General features: G+C 41.5%; 1 protein-coding gene across 9 annotated transcripts in view; it reads left to right on the top strand.

The window, feature by feature from the left end:
* LOC119966025 (protein quaking-like) overlaps positions 1-26,382 on the top strand; it is a 145,206-nt gene that overhangs the window by 16,470 nt on the left and 102,354 nt on the right. For all 9 annotated transcript variants that reach the window (XR_005460665.1, XR_005460666.1, XM_038797210.1 and 6 more), the window contains exon 2: positions 15,416-15,558. Coding sequence is in view for 7 of the 9 variants with exons in the window: in XM_038797210.1 (XP_038653138.1) it covers positions 15,416-15,558 (143 nt within the window). In the remaining 2 variants the exon portion in view is untranslated. The remainder of the gene's footprint in view (positions 1-15,415; positions 15,559-26,382) is intronic.

A 26,382-nucleotide genomic window follows, 5' to 3' on the forward strand; every position in this document is an offset into this window, starting at 1 on the left:
AATGCACCAGTCACCACACTCTCTGGCACCTGTTCGGATACACAGAGGGAGAATTCAGAATGTCCAATTCACCTAACAAGCACGTCTTTCGGGACTTGTGCGAGGAAACCGGAGCACCTAGAGGAGACCAGAGCACCCAGAGGAAACCCATGCAGACTCTGGGAGAACGTGTAGACTCTGCATAGACAGTGACCTAATCTAGGAATCGAACCAGGGTCCCAGGCACTGTGAATCAACAGTGCTAACCATTGTGCTACCTTGCCGCTGATCATATTTTTATTCAAATTCTGTATTTCAGAAATTAGGGCAGCTTTTGTGTCTGCAATAATACATTTAAACAGACGTAAACTAAAAATGGCTTCAGGGAGCATCATAATGGGTTGTTGTAGAAATGTTGTAAAGGAGACTGCTCTGTATTCAAAAAATTACATAGTTACAGATAAAAGTTGTACAGATGTGCAAATCAAAGCTTCTTGCCAGCAAGAAAGTAAGCTGAGATTTTTTTAAATTGTAAAAACATACATCACCTTTGTTGAAGTCTACTGATGTTTAGAAAGTTTGTCTTGCAGAAGCTTGTGCATGACTGACTTGAAATGCTATCTAGAAGTTGGGAAATAATTCTCTTTTTTGACTTGGACTACAATCGTTTACATCATTGGAAAGCGATAAACATTTCTTCAACTTGCTTCAAAGAGGGACGTGGTTAGTAGATGTGCATGTGTGCTCACGTCTTATCAATGGATGATGCTGGGGATTGGTGATTTAGATGAACCAAATGGCTATTTCTTACTCCAAGCTTTATGCTTGAAATGTCTGTGGAAGTAGTGAATTTATGACTTTTTTTGTTTTGGTTGCACTTTTCGCATCAAAAATCTATATTATGCTTTCTGTAAGATCAAATACAGCAACCTAACTCTTGTATTAAACTGTTAAGAACATTTGTTTTCTCTTGTTAGATTCTAGTACCTGTACCATTGTGATGTCACAGGTCACTGTGATATGAGTTTTTGCTGCATTTTGATTATTTCTATGCAGAATTGATTGCTTGATTTCAGTGTGCATCCTCTTTGTAGGTCCACTTTAGATGACAACATTGGACTCGAAACGATAGCTCTTTTCTCGCCCTACAGATGCTTCCAGACTTGCTGAGATTTTCCAGCATTTTTTTCTTTTGTTTCAGATTTCAGCATCTGCAGTAATTTGCTTTTATTAGATGACAACAGTTTGTGTTGCCAGAGCTGGTGGTAGCAAAAACTGGCAAGAGAACTGCACAGCCGAAGATCTAGGACCTCCCTTTTAAAGTTGCTTCTGAGTTGGCAATCTGTTGAAGAAATGCCCTGCATTGTCAAGACTTTGTGACGGCCAGGAAGCAATGGTTTAGAATCTACCACTGTTGTTCATATTGAGTTTCTGGAGGTGTCAATGACAGATGTGTTTTTGCAGTTTAACCCTCGAAAGAATTCTCCTCGCCTAGCGATTATGCAGCAGAATTTAACCTCCCCGTTCATACACTGTACTTCACTGAGAGATCCTGCGGTTGTCACAGAAATATTATGGCATATGACAGGCTGCAATGTCTTTGGTGCACCGACTGTGTCACATTTCCCTTCCATTCTTGGAAAATAAATCTGTGCTGTGGCTTATTAATGCCGACAACTTTTTGACTTAAGATTGTAACTTTGCTGTGAGCAAGGGTTTAAACAAAGTTGACATGGGATATTGACTGAGCTTAATGCAACCATTGCAAAAGGAGAACTTAAAAACTTTTAACGTTCAAAATAAATGTGTTCAATTTTAGTCCAATCGATGTAGGTATGTCGAAGGAAGTTCCACATTCTGTCTTTCCTGAGTTCGTGCTGAATAGCTATTGAGTACTTCAGTTAGCTTCAGCTTTCTGGAGTTGCTGAGTGGGGAAATATGGCCACCGTATAAGCAAAGTGTTTCGAGTCAAAGTTTTGTTTCTGGCATTTAACAGATTATTGGAACATAGAAGTAGGAGTGATTCATTCGACCCTTCGTCATTCAATTAGGTACCACCATTATCTCCGATATACCTTGATGCCTTTATTATGTAGAACTCTATCAATCTCTGTCTTGAACATCTGAACCGCCACAGGCCTCTGGGGGTATAGAATTCTAAAAATTTGCAGTTCTAAATGGCAACCTCTTATTCTGAGATGCTATCTGTGATTCTGGACCTCTATCCCCAGTCGAGGAAAAGAACCACCTGCATCTACCCTATTGAGCCCTTTAAGAATTTTGCCCCAGTGAAGCCACCTCATTCTAAATTCCAGAGAATACAGACCCAGTCTCCTCTCCTTTACAGGACAATCCTGCCACCTCAGGAATCATTGTTGCAATCGCTCTATAGCAAGTGCATATTTTCTTTTCCAAAATTACACGCTATACTCCGGGTATGGTCTCACCGAGGCTTTACACAATTGGAGCAAGACTTTACTCTTGTACTGAAATCCTCTTGCAATAACATAATCTTTATTATTGTCACAAGTATACTTGCATTTACACTGCAATGACATTACTGTGAAAATCCCCTAGTCGCCACACTACAGTGCCTGTTCGGGTTCACAGGGAGAATTCAGAATGTCCAATTCACCTAACAAGCACGTCTTTTGGGACTTGTGGGAGGAAACCGGAGCACCCAGAGGAAACAGGCGCAGAGAACATGCAAACAGTGACACAAGCTGGAATCGAACCTGGGGGCCCTGGTGTTGTGAAGCGACAGTGCTAACCACTGTGCTACGGCACGAAATGCCAACATACCATTTCCCATGCTAATTGCTTGATCTGCACTTTTTTTTTTAAAAGTGACTTTTCAACATCAACACTTTTCAATCTCCCTTCATTTAAGGAATAGTCTGGATTTCTGTTTTTGCTACTGAACTAGATAACTTTACATTTTTCCACATTTTCCATCTGCCATCTTGCCAACTCACTTTGCCTTTCTAAATCCCCTTGAAGCATCTTTGCATTCTCCTAACAAGTCACATACCAAGCAGGTTTTCTCAATATCAGCAAAGTTGGAAATGTTATTTGATCTCCTCACCCAAATCAGAGATATAAATAATCTTTATTGTCACAAGTAGGCTTACATTAACGCTGCAATGAAGTAACTGTGAAAATCCCCCAGTCGCCACATTCCAGCGCCTGTTCGGGTACACGGAGGGAGAATTCAGAATGTCCAATTCACCTAACAGCGCGACTTTCTGAACTTGTGGGAGGAAACCCATGCAAACACAGGGAGAACGTGCAACCTCCGCACAGTCAGTGACCCAAGCCGGGAATCGAACCGCAACAATGGCGCTGTGAAGCAACAGTGCAAACCACTATGCTGCCCAGGTGACAAATAGCTGGGGCCCAAGCACTGATCCTTGTAGTAACCCAGTCTGCCAACCTGAGAGTGAACCATTTATTCCTACTCTCTTTTCTGTCCTTTAACCAATTTTCAATCCATGCCAGTATATTAGCCAAATGCCATGTGCCCTAATTTTGTTTGAGACTCCCAATAGGTTTATTAAACATGATTTCCCTTTCATAAATCCATGTTGACTCTTGTCCAGTCCTACCATTATTTACAAGTGTCCAGTTATCCCGTCCTTTTTTTGTCTTGGTGGATAACTTCCCATTTTCCATACTCTGCCACAGATGTAAGTCTAACGGCCTGTATAGTTCTTTCTTTCTCCCTTCTTTATTAAATAGGGGGGGTTACACTTACTACCTTCCAATCTGCGGGAACCGTGACAGAGTCTGTAGTATTTTGGAAGCCACCTCTTCCAGCACTCTGGATTGTGGATCATCTGATCGAATTTTCAGTCTCATTAATTTCTTCAGTGCTATTTTTTACAAATGTTATTTTCTTTCAGGTCCTCAATCTTGCTAGTTCCATTGATCTCTAATATATTGTGATGTGGCCGGCGTTGGACTGGGGTGAGCACAGTAAGAAGTCTTTCCAGGTTAAAGTCCAACAGGTTTGTTTCGAATCACTAGCTTTCGGAGCACTGCTCCTTCCTCAGGTGAAAGGAGCAGTGCTCCAAAAGACTACTTACTGTGCTCTAGTATATCAGAAGGGTTGTTTTGTATCTCCTTCCATGAAGACAGGCAAAAAGCATTTGTTTTAACTTCTGCCATTTCTTTTTTTAAACTTTGTCCCTGCTTGTAATGGGTCCCCATCATCCTGTGGGGAAGAAAGTTCAAACTTAGCTTGTCATGACATTACAGAAACTCAACCTCTGGTTTATAAAAGCAGACCTTTAGACAAGAAAGAAGCTTGGGTGAGGATCATAAAAAGTGAAATTTGGTAATGGCATTTGGTGAAATTTTAAAATTATTGTTATCCTTTTGCAATCAAAGGAATGAATTGTAGGCCCTTGAATAGGAACTCCGGCTAATTCCATTTGCTGTCATTTGGATACTGCCAACACATGGGCCTGTTCAATCAATTAAAAAAGCTGTTGAAATTGACCCCTTTTTTCCTCTCTTGTGGCATCAACACTGCAGCTGGCAGGCCATGGATTAGAGGAAGCCCCCCCCCCCCAGTTATGTAGAAAGTGTTCACTTGGGTAAGCAAATCTCCTTAAATGAACAGAATCATATTGCTTCAAAAAGTTAAAAGATACAGAAAGATTAATGTTATTTAGCTCCAAATATTTGTTTCAAGGAGAGGATGACCTCTTCCCAAGGTGTGAGAAAACGGGGTGAAGAGGTCTGCTTTTGTATTTAAGACTCCGGTACATCTATCTCGAGTGGACAAGACTGAGGATGTTGCTCCTCTTCATTTTGTGTGTGAGGTTGGAAAAGCATCTATTTGGATAGTGAAAGGATAGTGTTACATTGAATCTACAGTGCAGCAACCATTGTGGCTCTGCTGAATTATGCCAACATTTGCGCTTCAGGTGAACTGTTCCCTGACCTCTTCTAACCTTGTCAGCATATCCATCTGTTCCTTTCAACCTTGTGCAGTTATCCAACTTCCCCATGAGGCAAACAGTATAGCTGTATTCAACTAAGCCGTGTACTATATTTTGCATGCTTGTCATTTTAAAAATAAATTTAGAGTACCCTATTATTATTTTTTTCTAATTAAGGGGCAATTTAGTCTGGCCAATCCACCTAACCTGCACATCTTTGGGTTGTGGGGGTGAAACCCATGCTGACACGGGGAGAATGTGCAAACTCCACATGAACAATGACCCAGGGCCATAATTTGAACCCGGGTCCTCAGAGCCGCAGTCCCAGTGCTAACCACTGTGCCACATGCCACCCTCTGTATTTTGCATGCTTATCATTTTTTTTTTGGAGTCTTTGGTTTGAAAACTATGGTTTACTGGGAAGCTCCTATATTCTTCCAGATTTGGGCAACGGGTACTGCAAAGCACTAAGAAGTACCATCTGTGGTGTGTTCGCAAGATTCTCTAAATCCAGTGGCAAATAATGTGGTCCCTCCCAAGTCGGCATGCATTGGAGGCAAGAACCAGTCAAAACCAGCTCCACTGGGCAGGACATGGTATTTGCATGCCTGATACCAGATTCCTGAAGCAACTGCTCTGCTTGAATTCAGTCAAAGTAGGAGACTCCCAGGAGCATAAATGCTTTAGGCATGTCCTCCAGAGTATTCCTGAAGAGGCCAAACATCCCCACTGGCATATGGGAGATCTTGGCTTGTGGCTAACCAAAATGGAAAAGGTTTATTCAGGAAGGCACTGAACTCACTGAGGCATCCCTTTGGAAATATGCAAATATGAAGTTGAGGATTCAGAGAATGCACAAACCTCCATTCATACTTCAAGAGGGGCTGACTTTGCTCACTGGGCTAAATTTCTGGCTTTTAAAGCAGGCCAGCAGCATGGTTCGATTCCCGTATCAGCCTCCCCAGACAGGTGCTGGAATGTGGCGACTAGGGGCTTTTTCACAGTAACTTCATTGAAGCCTACTTGTGACAATAAGCGATTTTTATTTTCATTTCAAGCAACACCTGACACAGATGCCTGCAGATCACACATTGTACTCCCAAGTGAAATATTTTCTCTGTCTACCCCATAGAAACGCTCTTTTTTTTTTGAGTACCCGATTCTTTTTTTCCAATTAATGGGAAAGTTAGCGTGGCCAGTCCACCTACCCTGCACATCTTTTGGTTGTGGAGGTGAGAATGTGCAAACACTGACCCAGGACTGGGGTCGAACCGGATCCTTGGCGCCGTGACGAAGTCGTGTTAATCCCTGTGCCAACATCGCGCCCATAAAAACATTTTAATTTCCTTGATCTATCATTACCGTGATCTCTTATCAGGCCTCACCATGGTTTTATTTTCTTGAGTATTTTCTCAGTTGTCATATTTTTTTTCCAATTAATGGGCAATTTGGTGTGGCCAATCCACCTAACCGGCACATCTTTGGGTTGCGGGGGTGAAACCCACACAGACACGGGGAGAATTTACAAACTCCACATGGCCAGTGACCCAGGGCTGGCATCGAACCCATATGCACAGCGCCATAGGCAGCACTGTTAACCACTGCCTCACTGTGCCCAGAAAAGCCAATTTCAATTAACGAATACAGTGCGCATATCAAAAGAGACAACAAAAAATACAATGACTCCTGTATTCAAATCTGATATCACTGCTGGGGAAATAAAGGAACTGGGCAGATGGATGCATATAAATGTATGGTGTTCATACAAATGCGAAGGCTTTAAGTCATTTAGATAGATGGATATGTTTGGGATCTTTCGGGAAAAGACAGTGGATAGGTGAGGTTAACTTGAGGAAGAGACTGCTCTTCATGAGCTACTCTTATTTCTATTAATATCCATAATCTGGTATCTTGCTTTATTGTCTAATTATTATGCATTTTGAAGTCAATAACTGATTTAGCTATACCAAATTGCTCTAGGCAAATTTTACATTTAATCTAATCTCAATAATATACCATTTTAATTTTACTTAAGTTGAGCAGTAACTACTGGGATATTTTGTTTCTGTATTCATGGTTGTACTTGGCATTGGCTGTTGACTTTGTCCTCCAAATCTCGCATTATGTGATGAAATAACTTTCGTAGCATTTGCTATCTGTTGGTTATTCAGACCATAAGAAATAGGAGCAGAATTAGTTCACTTGACCCATCGAGTCTGCTCTGCCATTCAATCATGGCTGATATCTTTCTCATCCCCATTCTCCTGCCTTCTCCCCATAACTCCTGATCCTCTTATTGATCAAAAACCTATCTACCTATGTTTTAAAGATACTTAGTGATTGGCCTTCTGTGGCAAAGAGTTCCACAGATTCACCACCCTCTGGCTGAAGAAATTCCTCCTCATCTCTGTTTTTAAAGGATCGTCCCTTTAGTCTGAGATTGTGTCCTCTGCTTCTAGTTTTTCCTACAAGTGGAAACATCCTCTCCACGTCCACTCTATCCAGGCCTTACAGTATCCTGAAAGTTTCAATAAGATCCCCCCCATATCCTTCTAAACTCCCAACGAGTACCGACCCAGAGTCCTCAATCATTCCTCATACGACAAGCTCTTCATTCTTCTGAACCTCCTCAGAATCCTTTCCAAGGCCAGCACGTCCTTCCTTAGATATGGGGCCCGTAATTGCTACCAGTACTCCAAATGGGATCTGACCAGAGCCTTGTAGCCTCAGAAGTACACCCCTGGTTAGTATTCTGGCCCTCTCAACATGAATGCTGACATTGCATTTGCCTTCCTAACTGCCGACTGAACCTGCACGTTAACCTTCAGAGAATCGTGAACAAGGACTCCCAAGTCCTTTTGTACTTCTGATTTCCTAAGCATCTTCTCATTTAGAAAATAGTCTATGCCTCTATTTCTCCTTCCAAAGTGCATAACCTCACACTTTTCCACATTGTATTCCATCTACCACTTTTTTGTCCACTCTCCTAGCCTGTCTAGCCTGTTCAAGTCCTTCTGAAGCCCGTCTGCTTCCTCAATACTACCTGCCCCTCTACAGATCTTTGTAACATCTGCAAACTTAACAACAGTGCATCAAGTTTCTTCCTCCAGATCATTAATGTATATTGTGAAAAGTTGTGGTCCCAGCACTGACCTCTGAGGTACACCACGAGTCACCATCTGCCATCCTGAAAAAGACCCTTTTATCCCCACTCTCTGCCTTCTGCCAGTCAGCCAATCCTCTATCCATGCCAGGATCTTACCTGTAAACCATGGGCTCTTAACTTATTTAACAGTTTCCTATGTGGCACCTTTCAAAGGTCTTCTGGAAATCTAAATAAATCACATTCACTGGTTCTCCGTTGTCTAGTTTCCTTGTTACTTCCTCAAAGAACTCTAACAGATTTGTCAGACACGTCCTCTCCTTGATGAAGCCGTGCTGACTCAGACCTATTTTATCATGCACTTCCAAGTACCCCGCGATCTCATCTTTAATAATGGACTCTAAAATCATACCAATGACCGAAGTCAGGCTAACCGGCCTATAATTTCCTGTCTTCTGCCTCCCTCCCTTCTTAAACAGTGGTGTTACATTAGTCATTTTCTAGTCCTCTGGGACCCTTCCTGCTTCCAGTGATTCCTGAATGATCATCAGCAATGCCTCCACAATCTCCTGAGCTATCTCTTTTAGAGCCCTGGTGTATATGTAGTTCATCCGGTCCAGGTGATTTATCCACCTTCAGACCTTTCAGTTTAAAGCTTGCAACCTACTGATGGTTGCAGGAAAAAAAATACTCTATATGCAAGAACAGTAAATATTAGCTCAAAAATTGTTTCTGAAATACCAGGAAGTAGGCTGCCATAACCTCCAGGGCTATGGGCCAAGCGCTGGAAAATGGGATTAGTGTAGTCAGATCTTTGGTCAATAATGAGCCGAATGGCCTCCTTGTGTGCTGTAAACGTCTATGAACGGTGTAAGGAGTAGAATCGATAAATGCAGTGTCTAAAATGTGTCTTTTTTAAGGATAACTTTGTTGTAGAACCAGCTGTGGCTCATTGACGAGATATTGAAAGTGTAGCAAAGCTGAAACTGTAGTTGATCTGATGTTACTCTAATTTTTAACTTTTATGAGCAGATAATTTTATGTAGTTATTTGACAACACAATTGTTCCAGTAGTAATTGGGTATTGTGAAATTTGCTTCTGTGCTTGCAGAAAGGATGTGACTCTGATATTGTTTTTAAATCCTGTATTAACCAATTTAATTTGGATTTCTTCTGTTAAAAGACAATCGGAACATCAGCTGGAGTGTTGGTTTTGGTACACCCATCATACTGTATCAGCTGTATAGTTTGTGTGCTATGTTGCTACCTGGAGCATTAGAAATACTGAGCATGGCTCTGCAGCTAATGCAATATTGCATATCCATATTTCATATGATTTTCTCTTACGGTATGCATTCTTTAATAAAAAAATTCCAATTGAGGTGCAATTTAGCAGGCCAATCCACTTACCCTGCGCATCTTTGGTTGTGGGGGTGAGACCCACTTAGACATGGGGAGAATGTGCAAACTCCACATGGGCAGTGACCCGGGGCCGGGATCGACCGTGGATCCTCAGCACCATGAGGCAGCAGTGCTAACCACTGCGCCACTGTGCCGTCCCATGATATGCATTCTTGAAATCCATAAATTAAAAAAAAACACAATCCGTGCTTAATAAAGGCACGTTTGCCATGTAACAGCTGATCACTAACCTCAACAATGCTTAACTTTACTTGCATTAAATGTAGCAGTCCTTACACTGCAATCCTTAGACCTAGTCTTAGTCTAGTCATCGAATACAAATTTGTAGTAGGTTGTTTGGGTCTAAGCTGTGCTCGTATCCTAATGATGAGATTACAGCATGACAAATGGGTGAGGAAGGCTGTCAATAGCCAGGGTACAATCTGTATAAAAACAAAAAGTGCTGGAATGCTTGGCAGGTCAGGCAGCATCTATGGAGAGAGAAACGGAGTTAACATTTCGGGTCGATGAAAAGTTAGAGATGTACAGTATTAGGATTTGAGCAAGGAGTGGGTGGGACAGAGGCAACGGAAGCTCTGTAATAGGATGGAAGTTATGAGAGAATGAATTGCAGGGTCGAAGGGAATGGTGAAGGAGCAGGAAAAGAAACCAGATGTGCTTGGAGATCTTGGTGCTGCTATCTGATAAGGGGAAAACCAAAACATGCAAAGAAAAAGAAACAAAATGGGAAGAGGGTGGCTGAGAACAGTTTTTGGTCTGCAATTGGTGAATGTACAGTATGGAAGGCTGCCAAATTGAAAGCTTGAGAAACAGCGTCTCATCTTGTGTTGCGTTTCACTGGAACAGTGCAGCAATCCAAGGACAGATGTCAGTGTGAGATGATGATGGATTAAAATGGCAGGCCACAGGAAGCTGTGGAGGTGTTCTGGAGGTGTTCTGCAAAGAGTAACCAATGTTTTGGGTCTCCTAGTGTAGATATCATATTGCAAGCAGTCAATTCAGTAAGCTAGATTGAAAGAAGTACATACAAATCACTGCTTTACCTGCTAAGGCTGTTTAGGGCCTTGGACCGTGTGGAAGTAAACGGGCAGGTGTTAAATCTGCATTTGCATGGCAAATTGTATGGAGGTTTCCGAAGCGAAGAATTTGAATCTATTGTTTCTGAATAATGAAGATGCTTTAGTGCCTCCTGCACAAATGGAGTGCACAAGTAGAGTGTAACAGTTCCAAGAAGCAGTAAATGCTGGCCTTGCCAGTGATGCTCTCATCCTGTGAAAGAATAAAATGAATTTCTGAATTAAAACGAGCCTTTTCTAATCCCTAGTTAAGTGCATGCAATATTTTTTTCTAACTCGATAGGAAAGAACCATTTTCAAGCTCCTTCATCACAAAGTCTTCCTTTATATTCTGGCTATGCATGTATCCAACAATTTCTAGTCTTATTTTAGGTTTGCAGAAATTGAAGTGCTCAATTGTCAGATCACTTTGGGTTGTTGAAACTGCTTTTACATAGCTGGAACTGAAAATTGATATTGGGATTATGTCTAGATGTGTAATCCATCCATCAGGAACTGGTGACACAGGCATCCCCAAGCCTGTGCAAAGGCATCTAACCAAATCAGAAGTTTGGTGATGGCAGACTTCATTGCAGTGTTAATGTAAGTCGACTTGTTACACTAATAAAGATTATATTTTGTTGCCTTTCTTTTCCTACTGCACACACTGCTCATGTGTGTGGTAGGATCTAATAATCCTTTTACGTAGTCTTGTTTCTTTGCAGAACATGTGATGTGGTTCCTGTTGCATCACATTTTTTATTTTATACTCCAGGGTTACTAGAGCAAAGCATAGTTGTGTGACTTTTGGTATAGTTCACAGGCAATCTTTGCGCACATGTAATTGCTAAAGTGTCAGTGGTGCATTATACTAATTTTGTCCTCTGCTAGCTTTTGCAATGATTTGGTTTTGTTTGGTTGCTACTTTATCCAATTCTGACTGCAGTGTGACCTTTTTAATGTCTTCTCCTTTGCTTGTGCTGCTTGTACCTCTGGACTCCCAGATTAATTTATTTGGGCAGGTTTGGTCTCTATTCTGTAGTACTTTAGATGTCCTAGGGGATGCAATCCTTTGATTAAAATAGCTTTATATTTGTGTTTACTTAATGAGATTCTTGTGGCAGTTCAGTTTCTCATTAAATTATTGCTTGAAGCAGAGAAACCTGAAAAAGCTGATGAAGAGGGAATGGTTTTACTATTGTACAGAAATTGACCAATTTTTCCTCCTGACCTTTTCAGTTACTGGCATTATGCATGATTTCCATAAGACCAGCCATCTGCATACCTTCTGAATACAATTAATTTAAGGTGCATGATGTGCAGTGTAAATGCAAGCTTGCTCTTTTTCTTGTACCAAAGAAACAGCTGATCTAGCTGATCTTGGACCTTGTTGGTCAGTGTCCCCAAAATTAGTTATGGGCATGTAAGTATGTATGTAGAATGTATTTAGAACCTGCATGTAAACATTTAAATTCATAGAAAGAAGTCTCACAACTCTAGGTTAAAGTTTCAGGTTTATTTTAAATCACAGGCTTTCGGAGTGCTGCTCCTCCATCACTTCATCTGAAAGCTTGTGATTTCAAATAAACCTATTGGACTTTAACCTGGTGTTGTGCGACTGCTTACTGTGCCCACCCCAGTCCAGTCTAGCGCCGGCATTTCCACATAACTTAAATTCATGATCGCGATTAATCTGGATATGCCTCTATTTGCTGATGCCAACAGATCTTGGTCTTTCAACTTTGGGTTTTATATGTCACTGACACAATGGGTGGGGCTAGAAAGCCTTTCCCAAAACTCCATCCCCACAAAATTGAAAAGGCAAAAGCTGTTGCAATTAAACGTAACGGAGGCCCACACAGAAAGTTCTCAACACCTCTCACAGTACACTAAGTTTCTTGTTTCTTTTGGATTCCTCAGAGTAAAATATACTTCATGTTCAAGCCATGGCAATGACAAATGTGGTAGATGTCCTTTGAAATACCATTAAGGGTTGGGAGAATTAATGTATTCTAGGGATAAAGACATTCCATTAGTCTGATATGTGCAACAGTATATTAACATGGGTGGGTTCATATGGCGAACAGCGGTGATGCTTTTTTTAAAGGGTTCTGGCAGTTTGTTTATTCTTTGCCATTTTTTGGGTTCTTTTCTTGCGCATTTGAGTCTTTATTTAACAATTCTTTTGAGTTGCTTTGATGCATAATGTAGTACTGTAGGTTTAAAATTTGATTTAAATGTAACTTTGTATGCTATTGTTCACATTCCTCCAGCGCGATTAGTAAGATGAGCACGTGCCACTCTTATTTTCCCATAGGAAGATTGGGATGTCATGTAGAGTAGATTTCACATTCTGTAGATTAGAGTTTTGCCTATTTGATAAGGCTTGACATTATCTTTTGATGCTGTACATGCTGGTTTATTTTGGGAGTTGTCAAATTGAAGCAGTAGATAAGCTTACAGAAATGGATGTGGTGGAAGCTGTTAATGTTAGTTGTAGACATGTTGATCAATTGCGTTCTTCCATGAATGATGTACTATCTGAAAATAAGACTGCGGTGCAGCCATTTGCCTTAAACTAACATGGATTTTGTGTGGGCAGGCTGGAGCAGTGGTTAGCACTGCTGCCTCACGGCGCTGAGAACCCAGGTTCAATCCTGGCCCCAGGTCACTGTCCGTGTGGAGTTTGCACATTTTCCCTGTCTTCCTGCGTCTCACCCCCACAACCCAAAGATGTGCAGGTTGGGAAATTGGTCATGCTAAATTGTCCCTTAATTGGAAAAAAAAACATGGATTTTGTTTATATGTACCGTGATCGGAAAACAAATTAGTGCACCCCTCCATCTTCATGGAACGATTCTTATTACTTCAGTATGTACACTTAATTAGTTGGAGGTATTTTTGAAACAAGATGTTGAAGGCTTGCACAAGCAATTCTGCCAAATCTGTTGTGGTTTTTGATATGACTTTTGCACCCTCAATTAAGCAGAATTTCCTCAAAAGGGTGCTGCAAATGTGGAGAATCCCAAAATTCTTTAGAACTTCTTGAGTTTAGACTGCAACACATTTCAGCTAGGCTCAGAGCAGGATCTAAGCTTCCAATGGTTCATTTCCACCCATTATAAGCAATCTTTGGTATTTGCTGTGAGAAGATGCATTACTTCAAAGAAGGGAAAAGTCCATGTTTTTATTTTGAATGAAGTATCCTCTCATATAGCTCTAGTTGCATTTTCCCACCATGTATGTTGGGGTGACATCTCCTGTACTTTAGTGGTGCACACTATTTTCCTGTTCTAGTAGTGTTGTGGACCTGCAGTTTCTGGCTAAGATAGAATTAGAATACCCCTGGTTAGGAAATATCTTCTTCCAGACAAACTATAACATTTGAGAGGCTCCTCACTTACAAAGCCAGTTCTTTACTTGGCATTTCTGACCACAGACGGTGGTGGGAGAGGGAACGGTGTTACTCGAGTTGAGTTACTGAGGTTTGTGTTTTTATAGCCTGCGCCGAACCAGCTGTGGTGCATGCTGTGTTTTTCTCTGGTTTCTCCAGGTATTTTTGGTACAGCCATATTAGCATTCCATATATAATATAGTTGGCTTTGTGAGGTGGGGGAAGGATGAATGTTACTTTGTCATGAAGGTCTTGTAAACCTCCACAATTGTAGAAGTAATGTGGTTAATCTTCATACTGTTTTTTTTTTAATATTCTGATTTGTGTTCTGTGCATTGGCTCACCACCTCGAATAAAATTAAAACAAAGTAAATCTTTGAGATCAGTATTTAGACTAGCCCTTTTAAAAAAAAATTTTTGAAGGATAAAATACTTAACTGGGAAAGTTTCCTGTCTTTACAATTTGGTTTTCATGGACTACCAAAGAACTGCAACAGAATGTTATTGCCAGCTCTTGTTTTGCAAAAAGGGTGACTTAATTATACAGATATGTTTCAAGGATCACACTCTCAGACAACTGCTTTATTGTATTCCTTTTACTAAATGCAAAACCTGTTTTTAAATAACCCAGTCAGTTTTGTTATGGCTAACTTCACTTTTTAAAGCTGCTATTGAGGTAATATCCTGTCCAGAGGCAGCTTGTTCCAGAATAAGTTACTTGCCCGACTGTAGGCCAGAGGGGGAATTTTTCCCCCTCGCAATTTGGGGTGATTTAGCAGGGCAAATCCACCTACCAGGCACGTCTTTGAGTTGTGGGTGAGACCCACGCAGACACAGGGAGATGTGCAAACTGCACACAGTCTGACCCGAGGCCAGGATCGAACCAGGATCCTTGGTGCCAAGAGGTAACCACTGCACCACCGTGCTGCCCGTGGCCAGCGTGGGCAAGTAACATTTGCAAAGCCATTTCCTTAATGTTGCATTATTTTAATTACATTTCACTGAACTCCAATGCCTCAATTTAACATAACTCTTCTAAGCATGTGTCATCACAGATTAATCCTGGTTACAGATTTGGCAACTTTTCACTAGTGGATTGTTGTAGCCTTTGCTAATGTGATTCTTCAACTGATTTTTTTCACCAGCATGGGTTTGTGTTTTAACCCCAGTGGAAAATCTATTGCACCTGATGTTGGCAGTTTTTTTTCAAGAGCCAAGTGTTCTGTGCATTTGCTCTGACTGTCTTCATCCATTGCAAGTTTTTCTCTTGCTATTGAATTGTAAGAATGTGTACAAATCACTGCCCCCCCCCCAATCTCCTTGAAGATTTGGTGCTCTGATTGTTAACCAAGAAGCTGTTGGGAGCAAAAACTAGGGTATGATTCCACCATATAATATTTTTGTGCAGTCTTCACTGGAAACGAAATCAACTTTGTCAAGGCCTAAGATTTGTTGCCACTTGCAAATTGTTTCTGAACTTTTCCTTTTGAGTGTTGAAATCTCTTTTTTTTTGCAGAAATAAGCAGAGTACGAAAGGACATGTATACTGATACAATGAATGGCCTTGTAGACAAGCTGCCAATGGACCTACCAGACCCCATAGGACCTATTATGCAGTTACAAGAAAAACTATTTGTGCCTGTGAAAGAATATCCCGATGTAAGTATCTGTGAAACTTCACATTTCAAAGACTATAACAGATTTTCAAGTGAACAACCTGCCTTCATGAACAGGGAATAAACTGAAGCACAAGAAAGCATTTTTATTTTATATTTTTAATAAAAGAGTGCCCAATTATTTTTTCCCCATGATGGGGCTATTTTAGCGTGGCAAATCCATCTAACCTGCACATCTTTGGGTTGTTGGGGTGAAACCCACACAGACATGGGGAGAATGTGCAAAATCCGCACGGGATAGTGACCCAGGGCCGGGATTCAATAATGCTGCAGTCCCTGTGCTAACCACTACACCACACGCCATCCAAGAAGTAGCATTTAAAAAAATTGCATACACAATTTTATGAAAGTAAATTTCTGACATTCATGCTATAAAAATATGCTGTGTTATTTTAATTGGCGATATATTGGTTTTACAAATTTCAGCTCCAGTTTGCACATTGTAAACAGTCAAATGAAAATGTAGCTGGCGCCAGATTTTACGACCCTCTTTAAATGAACGTTCACCTGCATCCAATGATGAAAGTGATTTGTACATTTAAAAAAAACTTTATTCCTTGGGTGTGGGGACATAGAACCGTAGAATCCCTACAGTGCAGAAGGTTATTCAGCCCCATCGGGTCTGCACAGGCCCCTGCTCCGATGGAGCATCCTACCTCGGCCCAATTTGCCACACTGTCCCTGTAACCCCACCTAACCATTGGACACTTAAGGGGCAATTTAGCGTGGCTAACTCACCTAGTCGGCACATCTTTCGACTGGGGGAAAAAACCGGAGCATCGGAGGAAACCTGTGCAGACTCGGGGAGAATGTGCAAACTCCACACAAGACAGTCACCCAAGGACAGAATCAAATCCGGATCCCTGCAGCAGTGATGCGACAATGCTAACCACTGTGCCACCAGGCTGCCCATTGGTGTGCAGGATTTCTCCAAACCTCCAATCTCTGCATGTATATCCCACGTAAGATACTGACATCCTGTTTTTCTTGCAATTATGGTAGTTGTAAAATTTTAAATACAAGTTAAAATGCTATGGTGGACATTGTTACTCAATATCTGGGTAGCACAGTGATTAGCACTGTTGCTTCACAGTGCCAGGGACCCGGGTTCGATTCCCGCTTGGGTCACTGCACGTTCTCCCCGTGTCGGTGAGAGTCTCCTCTGGTTGCTGTGATTTCCTCCCACAAGTCCTGAAAGACGTTTGTTAGGTGAATTGGACATCCTGAATTCTCCGTCAGTGTACCTGAACGGGTGCCGGAGTGTGGCGACTAGGGGATTTTCACAGTAACCTCATTGCTGTGTTAATGTAAGCCTACTTGTGACAGTAATAAGGATTATGATATAGATTTTTATATAATGGGAGAAGGAAAAGAACCATGAGACTCTGGTGATTGAATAAAGCAGCAATTAAATAAAAGATGGCTAGATAAGTTAACTTGAGAGGGATGCAACTGCTGAAAGGATGTATATAGCGTCAGAGGGGAAAATAGCTTGTGGAATCTCAGAAAATCAGAGTCCATACATCTGACTGCTGCGTTTTTAATTAATTCATTAATGAGATGTGGGTGTCACTGAAAAAGCTAAAATTTATTGTCCTGAATTCGCCCTGAAGAAGGTGGTGGTGAACTGCCTTCTTGAATGAAAGCGAGTAACTTGCAGTGCCATTTCAGAGAGCAGCTAAGCTTCAACCACATCACTATCGGTTTGGAGTCACATGGACCAGACAGAGTAATTACAACAGATTTCTCCATTCCTGATGTAAATTTTTATTCCAGTTTAATTAAATTAATTGAATTAAATTCCCCAGCTGGTGTGGTTGGATTTGAATTCATGTCCCTCGAGCATTAGTCCATGCTTCTCGATTACTAGTCCAGTAGCACAACCACTATATTACCAAACACCCATGTGGTCTATTTCTGTCCACAAATGAAAGGCATGGGTTTTATAGAGAAGTGGGTTATTGAAGCGGAGAGAAACAAAAGGATGCCAAAGTTCTTGTTGAGGTAGGTTAGCAATCAAATAGATGTGAGTCTCTACATTGAGATGAGCACCAATGTCCACAAGATGGTGGACTAAATTGGAGCCATCCAAAAGCAGAACTTAGGAAATGGTAACTACTGGTTGAATTGTGAAAAACCTGTGCTTAAAAAAAATCCAAATGTGAAGAGACCACATTTAATTACACTGCTGAAGGGCATAGAGGCAATCAACAAGCAGTGATTCAGCACTCAAATTTCCTCACACCCTATACTCTCCAGTTCAGTTCTGTCAATAGTGATCAGTGGAAGTGTGTGATATTTTGAATGGTGAGAAGGGAAACTCCCATATGAACATTGCGAGAGGGAAGACGACCCCGTGGAAACTCTGAAGTCATGGTTTCTCAATGAACTGCAGCAAAAATGAAATAATTTAAAATTAACTTGGAGATCCATAGGGCGGCATGGTGGCATAGAGGTTAGCATTGCTCATGGTGCTGAGGACCCGGGTTCGATTCCAGCCCCAGGTCACTGCTAGTGTGGAGTTTACACATTCTCCCCGTGTTTGCGTGGGTTTCGCCCCCACAACCCAACGATGTGCAGGGTAGGTGGATTGGCTACGCTAAAATTGCCCCTTAATTGGAAATAAATTATTGGGTTCACTAAATTTTTTTTAAGAAACGGAAAGCAGCCTGTGGTCATCTGATACTATGGTGACTTCTCCATTCAGTCAGCATGCATGATTTTGAGCTTCTAGTTTCCTGTCATTTTAATTCTCACACTTTGGCTTCTCTATCCTTGGCCTCCTATATTGTTCCAATGAAATGCAAAAAGTATAGCATCTTGTCTTTAGATTATTGTCTGCATTTAACATTGAGTGACACCCTCTCACCTCTGTCTTTTTTCTAGAAAACGGCTGTATATTTGGCCATTGGTGAGGACATTCCAGATGGGTATATGATTAGCTTCATTCACTTCTGGAATCTCTAATTCAAGATTAGTTAGTTATGCACTGAAGATGTTAAAATGTAAATGTAACAGTTGTAGGAGGACCACCAGTTGTGGAAGGTTGCTGATGATACAAAGCAGATCTTTGGTGCACTTGGAGAGGCGTTTAGTGCCAAAGCAACATGCCTTTTACATACAAAGGTATTTTGGCACCACGCTCCACTCATATATGGTGCATTTTTATTAAAGTATAATCAACATCCCATTATCCCCGTGGCTGCATGGGTCTCACCCCCCACAACCCAAACATGTGCAGGGTAGTTTGTCTGGCCCCACTAAGTTGCTCCTTAATTGGAATAAAAATAATTGGGTACTCTAATTTTATTTTTGAAAGTATAATCAACATATTGCAGGCAAGCACTGCGGACAATTTGTTCAAGCAGTCTCGCACATAGAAAATTAAATGTTACTGTATTATTTTGTTGTTGAAGGTAATTGACCAGGGTACCCAGAGAACTCCCTTCTCCAAATAATGCATAGGATCGTTTATGCCAACCTGAGCTAACAAGGCCTCTGGTTAAGTCTTCAGTTGAAATATGGCATATTTGACGACGCAGTGTATTTGATACTGAACTGAAGTATTGGCTTGCATAATTTGCTGAAGTCTTGCTGTGTAGAGCTTGACCCCAGAACTGTTAAATTGAGATTGAAGCTGCTACCTGAGCCAAACCGAGGGGCACATTGTATTCTTCTCTTTGAAGTTAAGGTATTTTTTGAGTCATCGGTTAGCTGAGGTCTGTATAAAAGACAGACAGACAGCGCACATAGTAAGCTAGCACTTTTCCAGGAGACACATCCGGAGTGAGACTCATCCAGAGTGGGGGATTGAAACTTGGTAATTTGGTGCAGTGAGGTAATTCGGTGCAGAGTGTGAGGAGGTGCTTTTTAACCCCGGTAAGTGACTGGTAAGTAGTCTCTCTTTTTCTTTTAATTGTCTAATTTATTTATTTTTATTTTGAAATTCTAGTTGTTTAAGTTTACCACGGGTTTAAGACATGGCAGGAGATCCCAGACCCGTGTCATGCTCCTCGTGTGCGATGTGGGAGCTCAGGGACACGTCCACTGTCCCTGGCTCCTTCACGTGCAAGAAGTGTGTTCAGTTGCAGCTCTTGTTAGACCGCTTGACGGCTCTGGAGCTGCGGATGGACTCACTTTGGAGCATCCGCGATGCTGAGGAGGTCGTGTATAGCACGTTTAGCGAGTTGGTCACACCGCAGTTGAAGGTTACTGAGGGAGATAGAAAATGGGTGACCAAAAGAAAGAGCAAGAGTAGGAAGGCAGTGCAGGTGTCCCCTGCAGTCATCTCCCTGCAAAACAGATATACCGCTTTGGATACTGTTGAGGGAGATGGCTCACCAGGGGAAGGCAGCAGCAGCCAGGTTCATGGCACCGTGGCTGGCTCTGCTGCACAGCAGGGCAGGAAGAAAAATGGCAGGGCTATAGTGATAAGGGACTCGATCGTAAGGGGAATAGAGAGGCGGTTCTGTGGACGCAATCGAGACTCCAGGATGGTATGTTGCCTCCCTGGTGCAAGGGTCAAGGATGTCTCGGAGCGTCTGCAGGACATTCTGGGGGGGGGGGGGAGGGTGAACAGCCAGCTGTCGTGGTGCAGATAGGCACCAGCGATATAGGTAAAAAACGGGATGAGGTCCTACAAGCGGAATTCAGGGAGTTAGGAGTTAAACTAAAAAGTAGGACCTCAAAGGTAGTAATCTCAGGATTGCTACCAGTGCCACGAGCTAGTCAGAGTAGGAATGTCAGGATAGATAGGATGAATGCGTGGCTCGAGAGATGGTGCAAGAGGGAGGGATTCAAATTCCTGGGGCATTGGGACCGGTTCTGGGGGAGGTGGGACCAGTACAAACCGGACGGTCTGCACTTGGGCAGGACTGGAACCGATGTCCTAGGGGGGGTGTTTTCTAGAGCTGTTGGGGAGGGTTTAAACTAATGTGGCAGGGGGATGGGAACCGATGCAGGAAGTTGGAAGGTAGTAAAACAGGGACAGAAACAAAAGGAAGCATGGGGAAAAGTGCAAGGCAGAGAAGACATAGTCAGAAATCTAAAAGGGCGACAGTACAAGGTACAGTGACTGAGGGGAGCACAGTGAATAGGCCCAGTAATAACAAAAGGAATAAAACTGGAGATGTTAAGATTCAAAACAGAGGTAAAAAAACCAACATAAGTGTACTTTACCTGAATGCTTGTAGTATTCGGAATAAAGTAAATGAGTTGATGGCACAAATCATCATAAATGACTATGATTTAGTGGCCATTACTGAAACATGGTTAAAGGATGGTCACGACTGGGAGTTAAATATCCGAGGGTATCAAACTATTCGGAAGGACAGAGTGGATGGTAAGGGAGGTGGTGTTGCTCTGTTATTTAAGGATGACATCCGGGCAATAGTAAGGGATGACATCGGTGCTATGGAGGATAAGGTTGAATCCATTTGGGTGGAAATCAGGAATAGTAAGGCGAAAAAGTCACTGATAGGAGTAGTCTATCGGCCACCAAATAGTAACGATATGGTGGGGCAGGCAATAAACAAAGAAATAATTGATGCATGTAGAAATGGTACAGCAGTTATCATGGGGGATTTTAATCTACATGTCGATTGGTTTAACTAGGTCGGTCAAGGCAACCTTGAGGAGGAGTTTATAGAATGTATCCGCGATAGTTTCCTAGAACAGTATGTAATGGAACCTACGAGGGAACAAGCGGTCCTAGATCTTGTCCTGTGTAATGAGGCAGGATTGATTCATGATCTCATAGTTAGGGATCCTCTCGGAAGGAACGATCACAATATGGTGGAATTTAAAATACAGGTGGAGGGTGAGAAATTAAAATCAAATACTAGTGTTTTGTGTTTAAACAAAGGAGATTACAAGGGGATGAGAGAAGAACTAGCTAAGGTAGACTGGGAGCAAAGACTTTATGGTGGAACAGTTGAGGAACAGTGGAGAACCTTCCAAGCGATTTTTCACAGTGCTCAGCAAAGGTTTATACCAACAAAAAGGAAGGACGGAAGAAAGAGGGAAAATCGACTGTGGATATCTAAGGAAATAAGGGAGAGTATCAAATTGAAGGAAAAAGCATATAAAGTGGCAAAGATTGCTGGGAGATTAGAGGACTAGGAAATCTTTAGGGGGCAACAGAAAGCTACTAAAAAAGCTATAAAGAAGAGTAAGATAGAGTATGAGAGTAAACTTGCTCAGAATATAAAAGCAGATAGCAAAAGTTTTTACAAATATATAAGACAAAAAAGAGTGGCTAAGGTAAATATTGGTCCTTTAGAGGATAAGAAGGGAGTTTTAATAATGGGAAATGAGGAAATGGCTGAGGAACTGAACAGGTTTTTTGGGTCGGTCTTCACAGTGGAAGACACAAATAACATGCCAGCGACTGATAGAAATGAGGCTATGACAGGTGAGGACCTTGAGAGGATTGTTATCACTAAGGAGGGAGTGATGGGCAAGCTAATGGGGCTAAAGGTAGACAAGTCTCCTGGCCCTGATGGAATGCATCCCAGAGTGCTAAAAGAGATGGCTAGGGAAATTGCAGATGCACTAGTGATAATTTACCGAAATTCACTAGACTCTGGGGTGGTCCCGGTGGATTGGAAATTAGCAAACGTGACGCCACTGTTTAAAAAAGGAGGTAGGCAGAAAGCAGGAAATTATAGGCCAGTGAGCTTAACTTCGGTAATAGGGAAGATGCTGGAATCTATCATCAAGGAAGAAATTGCGAGGCATCTGGTAGAAATTGTCCCATTGGGCAGACGCAGCATGGGTTCGTAAAAAGCAGGTCATGCCTAACTAATTTCGTGGAATTTTTTGAGGACATTACCAGTGCAGTAGATAACGGGGAGCCGATGGATGTGGTATATCTGGATTTCCAGAAAGCCTTTGACAAGGTGCCACACAAAAGGTTGCTGCATAAGATAAAGATGCATGGCATTAAGGGTAAACTAGTAGCATGGATAGAAGATTGGTTAATTAATAGAAAGCAAAGAGTTGGGATAAATGGGTGTTTCTCTGGTTGGCAATCAGTAGCTAGTGGTGTCCCTCAGGGATCCGTGTTGGGCCCACAATTGTTCACAATTTACATAGATGATTTGGAGTTGGGGACCAAGGGCAATGTGTCCAAGTTTGCAGATGACACTAAGATGAGTGGTAAAGCGAAAAGTGCAGAGGATACTGGAAGTCTGCAGAGGGATTTGGATAGGTTAAGTGAATGGGCTCGGGTCTGGCAGATGGAATACAATGTTGACAAATGTGAGGTTATCCGTTTTGGTAGGAATAACAGCAAACGGGATTATTATTTAAACGATAAAATATTAAAGCATGCCGCTGTTCAGAGAGACTTGGGTGTGCTAGTGCATGAGTCACAGAAGGTTGGTTTACAAGTGCAACAGGTGATTAAGAAGGCAAATGGAATTTTGTCCTTCATTGCTAGAGGGATGGAGTTTAAGACTAGGGAGGTTATGTTGCAATTGTATAAGGTGTTAGTGCGGCCACACCTGGAGTATTGTGTTCAGTTTTGGTCTCCTTACTTGAGAAAGGACGTACTGGCGCTGGAGGGTGTGCAGAGGAGATTCACTAGGTTAATCCCAGAGTTGAAAGGGTTGGATTATGAGGAGAGGTTGAGTAGACTGGGACTGTACTCGTTGGAATTTAGAAGGATGAGGGGGGATCTTATAGAAACATTTAAAATTATGAAGGGGATAGATAGGATAGATGCGGGCAGGTTGTTTCCACTGGCGGGTGACAGCAGAACTAGGGGACATAGCCTGAAAATAAGGGGAAGTAGATTTAGGACTGAGTTTAGGAGGAACTTCTTCACCCAAAGGGTTGTGAATCTATGGAATTCCTTGCCCAGTGAAGCAGTTGAGGCTCCTTCATTACATGTTTTTAAGGTAAAGATAGATAGTTTTTTGACGAATAAAGGGATTAAGGGTTATGGTGTTAAGGCCGGAAAGTGGAGCTGAGCCCACAAAGATCAGCAGTGATCTAATTGAATGGTGGAGCAGGCTTGAGGGGCCAGATGGCCTACTCCTGCTCCTTGTTCTTATGTTCTTAAACAAAATTCACATATTATGCAGGTTGCTTGAGCAAGAGGGATTGTTCCAAGTTGACGTTGGCAGGGTAAATTAGAGGGAAAAATTTTTGAGGGTTGGGAAGTGATAGTTTCAGAGCAGATGAGCATTTTTCAGAGAAATTTGTGGATGAATTTGATAACTATTTGGAAAACTGCAAAAATAGTCTGAGGGCACGTGGTGAAACTGTCTCCCCAATGGTTTGAGGTGAATGTACATTGTTTTTATTATACGAACAGTACAGACCATGAATCAAAGGCTCACTCTTGATGAGCTGAGTTAACTGTTATCAGCTGGGGACTGCAAGACAGAATTGCAGTTAATAATATAACCATTTGATAGGGGTTGTAACCAGCTCGGATTAGTGCCCCTGATCACACTGACCTCTCATTGCTAATTTGTGTCTTTATATGTTGGAGGACAAAATTTGTTTCAACTGTGATGACCCAGATGGTTGAGTAGCTTGCTAAAAACTTGCTGTTGGGCAAGGTGCCACTTGATTACTCCTGACTTATTCAGCTTGGCCTCTTTGAAATGACTCGGAAGCAAAAGCTCCAAACTTGAATTGAAATATTTGAATTTCCAACTGCTATTTCAGGTTAAAGTAATACAAATGTTCCCCATGAATCAAACTTGGCTGATCCAAATTTTCAAAGATTGTGTTTCACTGCTGAATGTATTTTGGTTGGTTGAATTTGCAATTCAGTCCACACAGTTGAACAGAACTTTTTTCCTAGCATTCTATAGTTCCCCGCCTACCTCACAGCTCTTTGTATTTTAACTGCTGGAGCTTGATTTAAAAATCTTTTGTTAACGCCTTCTTGATAGTATTAAGATTACAACCTCACGTAAAACTGGTTAGAAAAAGGATTCATTTTCTGCTGTAAGTTCTGATGGTTGGCATTCCCCAACCTCCCTGAATGGAAAATTTAGGCTAAATCTCTGGAGCAGCCTTACTGCGCTTTCTCGTAGTTCTGATCGAGAACAAAACTGCTGCTTTTGTAGTGACCAGTAAGATTGCTGATTAAACGGCAAAAGACTTTCCAAAAGACTTGGTAAATAATTCCAGAGAAATTAATGTTTTATTTAAACATTTGTGCTTTGCTTTTGAAATGCTAATTACATTATAACCGTTAAAAAAAAAAAAAAAAAAAATTTAAGAGTACCCAATTCATTTTTTCCAATTAAGGGGCAATTTTAGCATTACCAATCCACCTACCCTGCACATCTTTGGGTTGTGGGGGCGAAAAGCAAGCAAACACGGGGAGAATGTGCAAACTCAACGTGGACAGTGACCCAGAGCCGGAATCAAACCTGGGATCCCGGCGCCGTGAGGCGGCAATGCTAACCACTGCGCCACTGTGCTGCCTGAGTACATTATAATCTGATCAGCCTTTTTGTACACTTGTAAGTAATGGAATGGATCCTGACAAATCTTTAATGACGAATGGAAGAACCAACTATATAAATCCTTTTTGCATCAAAAGTGGATGGAAGAGGTTTTGGATTGCTACTTTTTGTATAGAGCAGATGTACATTTGTAGAATTCATGTTTTGTTTCTTTCAAAATATTGATTATGCTCAATAAAAATGGGGCAAATCGATCTTAAGTTATGAAATTGCATTTAGCTAATACAGAATGATTTATTGATGAGAATATGCTTTGACAGCAATTATTGTGAAGGCTAAGAGGACAGATCTGAAGGGCACTGAGAAAATGATTCCATTTTTAAAGCAAAGGTTTCCTTTTAAATCTGGCATCAATAATCTTGCATGAAATTACGATCAACGGATCATTTTTAAAATTGAAGATGTGTCTAAATGTAATATTTTAGCACTCTGCCTTAGATCAAAAACACTTTGCATGTTGCAAAATGACCATGACGTAGCTTTAGTTTGGTCAATTGTCAAGTAAAACAGGCTTGCCTTGCTATTGGGTATTCTGTCAATTTTGGGACATCTGGGAAGCATTTTGTGTAGCCTTTTTGAAAAAAAGCATGTACTACATGCTAATTATATTTGGTGTGCTCTAAAAATATTAAAACTTGGGAGGAGGAAGTAAAGCTGCAAGGGATGTAATCACTGCAGGCATTCCCAAATTATTTTGAGCTGTATTGTTATCTCTGGGGAAAACGGTGGGTTTCCAAATTTTGGTGTCCAAGGTGATTTATTTCTTGCAAATGTTTATTTTATGCACTAGTATTTCTGATCACTGTATGGATTAGCTGAAATTGTACATTCCCATCACTGGGGTTCAACATTCTGCACAAGTAATATAATTATGGTACATTTGCAATTAACCTGGTGTTAAAATATTTCTGAATCAATGTTATCAGATACTGGATGAAATGAATCCTACAGAAATTAAGTTTTTAATTGAACCCATGAACTTTTTCCCCCGTAAATTTAGTATCCAATTATTTTTGTTCAATTTTTAAGGGGCAATTATAGCATGGCCGATCCACCTACCCTGGGCATCTCTTTTGGCTTGTGGGGGTGTGACCCATGCAGACACGAGGAGAATGTGCAAACTCCACACGGACAGAGACCCAGGGCTGGGATCGAACCAGGGACCTTGGCGCCATAAGGCAGCAGTGCTAACCATTGTGCCACCATGCCGCCCTCCTATGAACTTTAAATTGAAATTAACCCACTTTATTTTTGGTAGAAGGAGCATTTGGAGCACTGTTTGACTCAGTACCCAAGCCAACTGCAACTGTTGTAAA

Source organism: Scyliorhinus canicula, chromosome 1 (genome assembly GCF_902713615.1).
Source record: "Scyliorhinus canicula chromosome 1, sScyCan1.1, whole genome shotgun sequence".
NCBI lineage: Eukaryota > Metazoa > Chordata > Chondrichthyes > Carcharhiniformes > Scyliorhinidae > Scyliorhinus > Scyliorhinus canicula.